Source organism: Acanthopagrus latus, chromosome 20 (assembly GCF_904848185.1).
Source record: "Acanthopagrus latus isolate v.2019 chromosome 20, fAcaLat1.1, whole genome shotgun sequence".
In the NCBI taxonomy this organism is placed as follows: domain Eukaryota; kingdom Metazoa; phylum Chordata; class Actinopteri; order Spariformes; family Sparidae; genus Acanthopagrus; species Acanthopagrus latus.
Genome location: NC_051058.1, coordinates 363552 through 376402, shown reverse-complemented (window position 1 = coordinate 376402; position 12851 = coordinate 363552). Strand labels below are relative to the sequence as shown.

General features: G+C 40.3%; 1 protein-coding gene across 2 annotated transcripts; it reads right to left on the bottom strand.

The window, feature by feature from the left end:
- Positions 1-336: 336 nt before the first annotated feature.
- Positions 337-12608, bottom strand: nrbf2b (nuclear receptor binding factor 2b). Of its 2 annotated transcripts, none has more exons than XM_037081057.1 (4): positions 12402-12608; positions 6607-6691; positions 6262-6302; positions 337-3385 (listed from the first exon to the last, which is right to left on the bottom strand). In XM_037081057.1, exons 1-4 carry the CDS (start codon positions 12429-12431, stop codon positions 2672-2674), a joined length of 870 nt encoding a protein of 289 aa, XP_036936952.1. In that variant the 5' UTR covers positions 12432-12608; the 3' UTR covers positions 337-2671. The 2 variants fall into 2 exon arrangements, with proteins under 2 accessions (XP_036936952.1, XP_036936953.1); XM_037081058.1 differs by lacking the exon at positions 12402-12608 and adding an exon at positions 12339-12357.
- Positions 12609-12851: the final 243 nt, after the last annotated feature.

Genomic DNA, 12851 nt, shown 5'->3' with positions numbered 1-12851 from the left:
ACTTTTGGCAATGTAGTGTGTGTATGTATCTACACACACACACACACACACACACACACAAACAAACAAACACACACGTGTATATACATATACAGTATATATGTATGCATATACAGTATATATAAATATGGATATATAGATATATCCATATTTACATACATATATATTGTATGTATATATATAAATATACACATACAAATACATATATACAGAAATTTGTATGTATGAGTTTTATATTGCTGTTGTTGCCCAAAAATACCAATCTGCATAGCAATTAGGATAAGCGATTATTTCCTCATTGGAAGCCATGTAATAAAAAAAATCACTACACACACAAACAGTTATTGAAGTCTTTAATTCAAATTTGCTAACAGAAAAAATGCAGCTATTTAGTTTTTCCACAACAACAGCAATATGCTTTTCTGTTTATTAATCACATGGCACATGAACCTTATCTACGCGTGTGTGGTAAGAGTTGGACCAATACCTCTGACATCATAAATGGCTGACAGGTTCAAATGACGCCCCACATGAACAGTTCATCCACAAATTCAACATTAAGAGCTCATCTACTCACCTTCATGTGAGAAGAAAGAGTTGAGTTTGTATGTCAGTGTAACATCACATGAGTGTGCTGGTGCTGCTGTATTTCAACATTCTCCAAAACAGCTGAGGCTGCTGGAAATATGTTCTAATGAAAGACCAAAACATAAGCAATAACCATAAATGTACTTGAGTAGCACATTAAGTCTTCTGAAATTGAACTATTTCACTAAGATTATCTTCATGGAAGAACATGAACTAAAAACTAGACACTAATCATGTCAGAGGATTTTGAACAAAGATAGATATTCAGACAGAAACAGGCAGGTCCAGTAGTAAGGCAGTGGTGTGTTTTAACAGCTCACACTGCTGCTATTTCTTTCTTCTTCCATTCATAGTCAATGAAAAGTGAATATATGGAATAGAAATTCCATAAAGTCCAAAAAGGTAATAGAAAATCACTCTGACATTCATAATAACAAAACAATTCCCTTCTGTTATTAGATTTACTAAACTACATAATCATCTAATGAATAGGGTTGACTAATCAATCTCTGTAGCCACTGAATCACTGTCCTACAGTGATCCTGAAGCCTACTTGTGCTGGTCTCTCACAGACACACTGTCGCACACATGCACGCACACATGCACGCACACATGCAGGCACGCACTCACACACGCCTTTCTCCTTAATACGATATTTCCAGCAGCTTCTAACATGATCACATGTTGGCTTGCACTAACATTTCTAGAAACTGTTAAACTTTATGTAAATAACTGATGCAAACCTTGAGTGAAAACACAGTATTTTGTCAAAGGCCAATGTTTCTTACTACTGCAGTTGTTTCCTGAAAGCTGATACAGAACTCGCTGTAGAGCTGTGCGATATTATGATATATGTCATAGTGTGATATAAAAATGTCTACCATAGGATATAATCCTCTGTTGTTTATATAGTAGTTTTAACGTGCAGGCTACTTGTTTAGCACTGTCACTACACTAACGTTAATGTACACTACGGTTGTGATTTAATACACCGTAAAGCACAACTTAATGTCAGAATGACCGTTGGATATCAAAATTTTGAGTTCAAAACAAGTTTATTGTACAAAGGCAAATGTAACTGCAGCAACGCTACTGCTTTGTGGCGGCATTTTTACGTCACCTGCAAGGGCTCATTTACTACACCGGTTGCTCAGGACTAAACAGCGGCAAAGCAGCATGGCGGAGACGGAGTAGAGTGCAATGGAAGATGAAAATAACATTACTAGTAACGTTACATCAGACGCAGATATAAAATTAGCTCTATCAGGATACAACATTTTGTATATATCGCACAGCACTAACTCACTGTATGACATACTGACATACATCCTCACTGAAGTTAATGCTGTGGGTGAGCTACTCCATTAATAGCTGACCAAGGCTTTATCTTGATGTACACAGAGATTTTGCAAAACAATCATTTTTGTCTGCATTTTCGCCTCTTGTTCACGTGCACACAGCATTTTAGGTCAGCAAAATGTAGAGTTTTTGTCACAAAAATCTGTATGATAACATCCTCACCTCCTCTCAGACACGCAGATTGTTGTGTCATCAACATACATATGAAAGAACAACAATGAAAGACTACTGTTTTGTTCATGTTATATTAGCACTGCTACGTGAAATTACAAGAGTACGACTTAATTTAGAGGTTTTCTACGGTTTGGGATCACTTTATTTAAACAAAAGCAGCTTAATACACATGCTCGTTTTTCAACTGCTTGTTTAAGTGTTTCAAGTTGTTTTTGCCTTCTCATGTGTACAGAGATACTTGTCAAAGGAAAACATGGAGGAAAAAAATCAATGAATAAAAATATCTGTATACATATGGACCTTAGACATAAGGCCTTAAATTCTATTAGTGGTAAAGATGTTATCATACAATCTGCCTGATTATAGATCTCTGCCCAAAACTGTGAGATTGACTCTAGTTTGAACATGAGCAGAGGTCTGAGGAGAGTCTCTGGTTTTAGATGTCAATGATTTGTGTGTGTGCGTGAGTGAGTGAGTGTGTGTGTGTGTGTGAGAGAGAGAGAGAGAGAGAGAGAGAGAGAGAGAGAGAGAGAGAGAGACATGTCCCTTATCACAGTTTGTCCCTGTCCAGCAGCTCCTGTAGTTCATTCTGGATGTCCTCTGGCAGCTCCAAAGGAGGCAAGTCATCCAGACACAGATCTTCCTGAGCTGGCATCTCCAGTGGTGGCAGCTGTGGAATTGCAATCTCCTTCCCCTTCCCTGAGCTTTTCCTCTCCTGCCCAACCCCAGTTCCCATAACACCACCTGCTTGTGGGAGCACCCAGAGCTCAGAGCGCTCGACAAAGTCCGCTGCCTCAGCTGCCTCGGAGCGCAGACGGGCGTTTTCTGATTGTAGCCGCTTGTTGACGGCCACCAGCCGCTGGTTGTCATTCATCAGCTGGTCAACCAGGCGCCGCAGGTCCTCGATCGTGGTCTGTTGTTCTTCCAGGCGAGTTTTGTCATCTTTGGTTGTCTTAGATCCAGGGCATGGTGGAGTCAAAGGCTGGCAGCCTCCATTTTGCCGTGTCTGAAGCTGGTAGAGCAAGGTGTCGTACTCTCTCTCCCTGATTCCTCCACACTCTGCAGCTGAGAGGCCTGTGGTGCCATGGGGCTGGGACTGCCCTGTGGACTGGGTCTGGGTAAGAAGGACTGGGCCGCTGGAAGGCTGCACCTGGCCAGGTCGAACCTTTGTGGCCTCACGACGAGCCTCTCTCTTCCAGCGCTCTTGGATTAGTCGCTGATGTTTGATGTGACTGTCTCTCTGCAGCTCCATGGACAGGCGAGCCTGAGGGCAGACAAAGTATCAATAACAGCAATGGCACTTTCAATACACCAGTCTCTCATACACCACTGGGTTCTTTGAAAAAGCCAGAGTCCACCCTTTAGGCTAATAGTAAATTGTTCTAAACAAGCTAAAATGCAAGCTGACTTTATGTAGCCTAACTAGCCACTCTCCATGCATTTGGGAAATTGCTGTAGACTTAATGAATGAGACAGCAACCTCCGATCCCCTAGCAGCCCCTGTTCCCTCTACCAGCCTTGCCTTCAGCAGACAATGTCAGCAGCAAACGAGATCCATAATATCCATAATAGTGACTGTTTTCTACATCTATGTTATATTCTTTTAAACTTAATACAGTCTTTAAAAAGAACAAATCACCAAAACATTCAGTCTTTCTTTAAACCCTTCTTTGAAGCCAAAATCTTCACTGTAGCTGCAAAGCTAAATGCACCTCACCTGAAATGGGTGTACGACATCAATAGTCAGTGCATTTACATGACACTTGAGAAAACCAAATTACTGGGTTAGTCCGACTATGATCGGGTTTTTAAGATGCATGTATACACCTTAGTCTGTCTAAAATTGGACTGGATCGGATTCTCATCGATTAATACACCTGATTATTCGATTGATAGCCGCATTACTCCTAGATGTATACGTTCCATCGGCTCGGATCGGATTTTGTGTTCTGTGCAGGCTCGAAACTTTTTTCCCAGGGCCGTCAGCTGGAAGTAGAAGGACGGCAGCGGCGTTCCTCCGAAATAACCACATGCAAGAGGGCCATTGTGCCATCTAGTTTGTGTAATTATCACATACACCACATATGAAATGTACAAAGGTGTAGCTTCGTCTCGCTCTTCGTATGCCTTCTTTCTCGAATGCCGAGGCAAAATTTGTTGTTGCTGGTGACGTAAAAAGGTCAGCCGGAGGTGGGTCTGTTGCCACTAGTTGAAATAACTACAGCGCCACTCATCGTACCAGGGTATGACATGCTTCAGCCAGTAATTCGATTTTCTCACCGGCATGTAAACTCGACAATTGCAGTTGTCTGATTGAGTAGCATAGTCAAACTATGGCTGTAATCTAACTGAGCTCTGCATGTAAATGTGGTGAGTGTAAATAACATCTTTTCAAATCAATGTGGGATCGCAGAGCTTCCAGAGACTTGAATTTATTGCCAACTATGACTTTGTTTTCAGTTTCATAAATTCCATATCTTCACACTATGATACATTGTTCAACTGTATCATCTAACATAATGGTGACAGTTAATAAATAAAAGCTTACTGCTAGATCTCCTCCTTGACCCCTTTTTATTTGGTTGACAATATTCCTTCTTCAACTCTTCATTTCATCTCTTTCTCTCTCCCTCTGTTTAAGTCTCATGCTATCTTTCTTTCCTCTTTCTTGTTTCCCTTCTTTGTACCTAGTTGTTAGGTACTAGGTATTTCCTACCTTTAGCTACTCTCTTTATTAAAGGCTTTTTGTGGTGATTGTGTCTGACCCACCTTAAAAGGATATTCCGGGTTAAGTTTAATCCATGGATTAAACTTACTCCGGAATATCCCTTTAACTCAGCTGCTCGGCATCAACACTTCAACGACTAGTTGAACGACACTGCCTGGCCAAGGCATTGATGATGGGACAGTTGGACCACTGTGCAAAGCCTTCTCCAGCAGACTCCAAAGATTCTCAATGGGGTTAAGCAGTGATGCCAGTAACACGTTACTTAGTAATTTAGTACTTAGTAACTTAGTACTTAGTAACTTAGTACTGTGTTACTGTGATCTGACCACTTTTTTCAGTAACAAGTAATCTAATACGTTAATATTTCCAAACCAGTAATCAAATTAAAGTTGCTTCTCCAAGTCACTACTATTATTTTTGTCATTTTCCTTGGTAAGAATATATATTTTTGCTTTCTATTTGCATCTCAGGGAGTGATGTCACGTATGTGACAAGTCACGTTTTTCAGCACAAGGACAAATCACGTGTAACACCACGCGACACAAACACAAACAACAGTGGAGGGAGGCGAGAGATGTGCGTTTTCTTAGCTGGAAATACAGTCATTATTTTGAGTTTGTGTACAATGTACTATCAAGCTTCAAAAACATGTCATCAAATCTGAAGAAACATTTGGAGTTGCAGCACAGCACAGTTAAGTTTACAGAGCAAGTCCCACCAGGTGGTGTTAAGCAGAGAGCTGCGATTAAAGCCCAAGCCTCAACTTCTGCACCCAAACAACAAAAGCAGGACCTCAGTGCAAAACAAGTAAGTGGGGGAGAGTTGAAGTAGTTGGTCGGGCGGTATGTTGTAGAGGAAATGCAGCACTTAAACCCGTCAGACTTGCCCTCATGTGGCACAATAATAAACAAGATTCCTACAACTATCAATGCCGTACATTGCGTTAACTGTTAAAAATGCATTTCCAATAAAGTGAGTATTGACAAAACCGGCTGTCATTGTTATGTTGAGGTGGCGGGGGTGTTGTCGGCACCTGCTGAATGTAACTAATAAAGTAACTTAGTTACTTTTGAAAAACAAGTAAAGTAACTAAGTTACTTTTAAAAAGAGTAATCAGTAATCAGATTACTTTTCCAAGGTAACTGTGGCAACAGTGGTTATCAGACTGTCTGATCGACACGCCCTCAATAATCGCAGCCGGCTTATCCATTGACATTGGTTTGTTTCGCCAATATTGTGCCTCTGATACTTCCTCCAGAGGCAGATCAGCACCGGGGCAAAATTTCCCCCTCGCCGCCTCAGACACATTCACAGAGGCAGAGGCAGAGGACTGGTGCAGGATCTCCGCATCCAAATTGCAACGTGAATGGGGCTACTGAAAACACAAACAAGCCAACACTGAAATGTCTCACCTGCTCACACACTTCTGTCTTCATTGCATCTGTCAAAAGATCTGGAGAGAGACAGGCAGTTGAGCAATGTGGAGGAGGCCAACAACTTTGTCTTTATCACTACAAACAGAGGCTGCATTTTTAACAACAGTAAACCATAAATGCTCTCAATAAATATTGAACAAATGAATGAATGAATGAATGTTACAACAATTTACATAAATTCTCTAGGAACCATATTATTTATTTGGGTCAGCTGGGCTGATGTGACTTTAACCTCATGAGTCATTGATGATGAGTAAGTATGTAAGCAAGAAGAATACCTCTGTATAAAACCTTGTCCATCATGTGTGTCACAGAACTCACCGGCTGCTTTTCCATGGCATGAGATGGCCTCTTCATACTTTCCAGCCGCTAGCAGACGGTCCGCCTTCCTGCACTGCTGATGGGCCTGTAGAGAGGCAGAAGATAAGGAGGAAACACACAAAATTAACTCATGTCTAGTCTACAATTATACAAGAGAGTTTTAGGTCACTGACTGAAATTTTAAAAGTGCATTATTAAGATGCATATTTTTTAAAACCCTGCTTGTGTATCAGTGTATATATAATCACATAATCAGCATTTTTTAAAAATCTTTTTATCAAACAACTGAGGTAACTGCTGTGTCTTGTTGCGCAGGCCTTGATTTAAATTAAATGCTGGTTACTATTGGCTGCAGATGAATCACATGCCCGTGCACCTACAGCTGGAGACAAAAGTTTCCATCCACTCATAAAGAACATGTTCATCATGTCAGTCTTCAGTACCCATGATTTCTACAGCTCTCATGTTTCTGTGTTGAATGAGAGAAACACATGACTTTGTCACAAAAAACATCCATGATGTTTGGTTCAGTAATGAATTTATTAAAGGTCTCTTGAAAATGTGATCACATCTAGGGATGGAACCATATGAAAATTTCACACCACGGTGATAGTGACCAAAATTATCACGGTTATCGGTATACCGCGGTATTTTAAAAATGTCTTCAAACTGTTGAAAAAACAGTGATAAATCTGAATAATTTTACCAAGATTTATATTCAAATAGATTTATTATATATTAAAATAGGTCAAATCAAAAACCTTGACAAAACACTGCAAAATCAACATTAAACAAGCATAAAAGAATGTATCAAAACTGTGCAAAATAGGTCACTGGCTTTTTGAGATGAGGCAGTCTGCTTTTGAAACGTGTCCTTTAATGTCTGCGTTACAGAGATAGAATGAGATGTAGTGACAGCAGTACTTGATTGGCCAGCAGACCCTCTCTGTGAAGAAAATGGAATAGAAAATGTCATTATTAATTATTACTGTCACTGTTACTTAATACTAAGGGTGCAACCAACAGATCACAAAACTCACAATTTAGATCGTATCACTTTTGTGAGAAACAGGATACTATTTTAGATTAAAACAAAAAGGATTATTGTGAAATTAATTATGAATACACTATTCTGGCTCTTATCCAGGGCTTGACGCTAAGCTTTTTTCCAAGTAGCACTGTGCTACCATGCTGAAAAATTTAGTAGCATACAACATTTTTTAGTAGCACAATGAATCATAATGCATTACGGGTTTCATTTTCACAACGCCGACAACACTGCTACACTGTGTGCACGTGTAGCAGGGATATAAATTAACTTCTTTGGCCGCCTGCCACTGTGGCTGGTAAATTCTAAAATCTACCAGCCACTCAACATTTTTACCAGCCACTTTTATATTAAAGCGTCAATGTGTACGGTACAATGCTGAGAAACATATTTTTCTTGTAAAAGACATGCACATAGTATTTCCCAATCAGTACTTGTTACCAGAGTTGACTATTCAGTATTTATATGATATTAATGAATGATTACAGGGGTGAAACTATCCAAGGGTCATCTACTAAGCCATTAAATAACAGGGAATGAAGTCTGACTAGACAAAGTGGTTCAAAATTAAGGTTAGATGGTTATAAATCTATATCAATATTTCCCTGCAACTTATTTCATATGTTCAACTGCACTGGACCCACACAAAGGAAGTCGAAATTGCATCATCAGGTGATTAGAGGGTAGTATTATATATAGATATATCTATAGAATTTACTGTACTTAATTATTCCCTATGTTGAACCGTTACGATGTAACGCCACATTTTAATTTACTTCCGTTCTTGTAAACTCCGACAAGTGTAGCTAGCTCAGCTGACTGGAGTAATAATTAGTAGCAGTAAAGAGTACAAGTGAGGGCTTGCTAGCAGAACGGCCAAGATGGTAATTTTGACCGTTTTCAAATATGTGCAATAACTTTGTCTGTATTTTAATTTAGAATATTTTTTATATAAATGACACAAAAGTCAAAGACAATATGATATGTTTTACCTATTTTGGCCATAAGCGGTCATATTGATCACACATAATTTCGGGATTTCATTGTTACATTGTTTGTACTTCTTTACGAATGTACTTGAAAGTTAATTATTACATAGTTGTATTATATCGCCTGGTTGGGCAAACAAAAACGGGAGTTCCCCCTCCGTGAAACAGCAAGTGGAGCTGTTCGGTGCTGACTCTGACTGTGTACCAGGGAAAGCCGAGGAAGAACGTCTGCATCCTGAGCACTGTGCACACAGGTGTGGGCATCTTTAGTGGGGCAAAGGCAAAGCCAGAATCTGTGATGTACAACAACACCAAGTACGGTATGGACGTCCCGGACCAGATGCGAGGGCGTACTCTGTCAAAGGCGGTACGGAAGATGTCTAGTGGCGGTCTTCTATATCATCCTCGACCTGGCTGGGATCAGTGTCCGCATCTTATTCAAGGAGGACCAGCAGCAGGAAAGCCCGAAGGAAAGCAGCTGACAGGGCAGAATACATGGAGGGGAAAGGTGGGCAGCAGCGGAAGCAACCACCACAGCAGCAGCAGACATGGACACGGAGGCAGTGCCGGTCCGAAAGAGCAGCAAACGGAACCAAACGTCGGACACTTGAAATGCCACAAGCCCGTGTGTGGTTAACTGTGCGAGGAGAGCAGAGGTAATCTGTGTAGACTGTGACCAGTGATCGGAGGAATTAACCTGCCACAGTGGCTGGTAAACTGATTGAATTCACACGCAAATTCACCCGCATGTGGTAGGTGCTAATTTCCATCCCTGGTGTGTGGTCACGTGTCTGTTATGGAAGCACTGCATTGGTTAGATCTGATTATGTAGCTACAATGCTGTGCTTGCATTGGTTAGATCTGATTATGTGGCTACAATGGTGTGCTTGTATTGGAGGTGACGATTCAGGTTGCCAAAAAAAATAAAATAAAAATACTGCTCAGTGCTCATGTAAACAGCAAAACGGTGCACTACAGTTTCTGTTGGAATCGCACTGATGCGTCTGAATGTAATTTTCTATTTGCACTGGAAATAATCAACTCGCAAATGCAAGCAAAACAGTCGCACTGGTGAGCCCTGCTCTTATCTCTATCTAGACACTTGTTATATTCACCATTTTATATTATTCTTTATGTATAGTCTATTCTATAAATAATCCACAAGTACAATATATTTCTGAAATTACTTATATTTATTGGCTCTCTGTCTCTCTGTCTGCCTGCTCGTCTGTTGTCAGTGGAGTCGGTCAATCAGGTTGGTCAAATGGCTGCTGAGCCACAGGTAGACGCTGTTCCGGTGAACGGAGCTGAGATGAAAGTCAGTCATCTCAGTCAGTTTGCATTCTTTAACTCAGTCCACCCAGTATGTGTTTGTCTCAAATCCTCCTCACTGCAGCTCTTCATCAATATTTGGGGAATTATTAGGTTGACTTTAAAAAGTGAAATCTACAGTTAATAAGAGGTTCAGATAATGTGCCAAATCACAGATCTGCTTCGTTCAGTTATACCACTATCTGGTCAGTTTACATTAGTGACACCAGCTAATTAAAAAAGATTTAATTTGCAGATAGGACTGCCATCCTTGACCAGCTGTCCCTGAGCATTCTTATAATAACCAGAATATGCCCAGAGATTTAGTTTCTTTAAAGGCGGAAAAATGTCTTGAGCACCACTACTGTCATGTCCTCCCTCCACCATGTCGTCTTCACTACATACCAAGCACACGTTGTATGCTGCGCCTGCATAGTGAGACTTGGATAAAGTATCTTGCAAGTTTTCCACACCATGGTTATCGACCACGACTTGGGAAGGCCGTTCAAAACCTCAGTTCTAGCCTGACTGATCCATTCCTTTACCACTTTTGATGTGTGTTTGGGTGTGTTGGAGCTCCCAACTGCACCCAATCTACTGATGGTGACTGTGCCTCATGAATTTAAAGATAATCCTCCTTCTACATTATCTAATTTACTTTCTGTAGAGCAGCAGATCCACTGGCTGCAGAACAGGCCCACAGCAACATGCTTGACTCTGTTGTGTGCTTTGGATTAACAGCCTCACCATCTCTCTTCAAATATATAGCTGCTCATTGAGTTTCCCTTTTTTTTGCCAGTGTGATCAGCAGCAAACTTCAGTGGAGCTTTAAGTGTCTTGATCAAGGGCTTCTTTCAACACAGCAGCTTCTCAGCTCATGATGATGTAAAACACACCTGAATGTGGACACTGACACCTGTCTACAGCAGCTTCTAATTCAATGAAGACTTGTCTTTTGGTGGTTTTTGGTAGACTCTTGACCATCCTGACCAGATTCTTCCCTCAGCAGCAGGTGATAGTTTGTGTTTTCTGATTGTGGCGGTGACAAATCTGTGCCGTGAAATATATATGTAAAGCTTTGAAACGACTGACCAAGTGACTTTCCTGACTTGTTCAAATCAATAACGTTCTCTTTCAGATCAAAGCTGAGCTCTTTAGACTTTCCCATTGTAGTGTTTGTGGCTGATGGCTGTATCAAATAAGTCCTATTAAAATAAGTGTCATCAGCTGTCATCAATCAGAATCACTCAAAAGAAGTTAAGAGGCCATGATAAAAAGAACATTTGATTCACATAACATTCTATAACCTCCCTTTTGACCCCCAACTGTAAATCATAGGGTTAGCACACCACTGCAGCCAGTGTAAAGAGTAAGTTTGATCCCTAAGTTCTTTGTGTTTTGCTGATTAAGGTTTTTCAGTCATCCAGGTCATGGTAATTCAAAGTGCTGTATCGTAGACAACTTGACTTGTTTTGGTTTCTTGGGAGTTGTTTCACCTGTCATCCAAGAGATTTCTTCAGTCTTTTTGTTAATTTTTGTTTGTTTGTTTTTGTAAAATGTCTCCTCAAAGACTCTACCAGCCATCTGGAGAAAAGAAATGCATATATTTTTGGTCTCTTGGTGCCCAAATGGTTCACAGACATACCATACATGTGACGCTCGAAAAATTAGAATATCATGCAAAACTTATTTTATTTAAATAATTCAACTTAAAAGGTGAAATTGATATATTATATAGACTAATTACATGCAAAGTGAGATACATCAAGCCTTTATTTGTTATAACTTTGATAATTATATCTTACAGCTTATGAAAACCCGAAATTCCGAATTTCAGAAAATTTGAATACTGAGATCTTTGTTGCATGTCATACCTCACCAATAGCTACCCTTTATTTTCGCCTTCTTTATTGTCATGTCGGCTAAAATTACGGTATCAGTTCAAAATCCACTGCCAATGTCCCTCATTAACACAAAGGAGTAAGTTTAGTGACTGATGAATAAATGAAACTTAATCATACCCCGAGTTGGGTTTGGTACACTGTGTTTGCTGACAGTGTACGTTAGTGTGTTGAGGCATTTCAAAATGAGCTGCTAACAGCTAATTATTATCAAACGGCCTCGTAAACAAGTTAACTAACGTTAGTAACACGTTCACATCTCGCTGTTAACACTTCGTTAACTCTCAACATGACACAGCCACAACAACACTATCAAGTTTGCCAGCATTATAAATCACCATAAAACGTATTGCTCTCTGTCGAAGACAAATTCAAAATCTATCATATTTAGCATGTCCAAGCTACCGGACAACAACACGTTCATCGCAAATAACAGGGCGGTTAGCTGCTAACTTACTGTGGGAGCTAGCTAATATAGCTTACCTCTTCAGCCTTCTAGCTACAGCAACGTTAGCCTGTTATTGCAACACCAACAGTCCAACTTACAAGATTGAGCGGGCTGTCCACCACCTCCATGAGTCGATTCTTCGAAGGCTTACACTACATGAAAGGTGTCTGTGTCCCTCTCGGACTGTCATTCGCACTGTGATGAAAAAAAAAATGTTGAAAAATAATTTCAAGTATATTGTGAGAGTGAAGCCCAGTCTTCTCCACAATCGCGCTGCGTCATCACGTTGTGACGTAGGAGCAGCTAACTGTCAGCGACGTCAAGTTACCGGATGTTGTCAAAGCTCGTCCTGAAATTAAAAGCCTTAAAATAATAGGGTTGAATTTGTCGCAAGCTGTGGTCCATGTAACACAACTTTGGACTCAGTCTTACATATATTCATTCACATATTGATCTGACCTCTCGCTGGTCCTTTAACCCACACAATAGAGCATCAGGCAGAAAGTCTGTATATCCCTTTTTCTTAGTATTATTGTGATAGTGTGAAC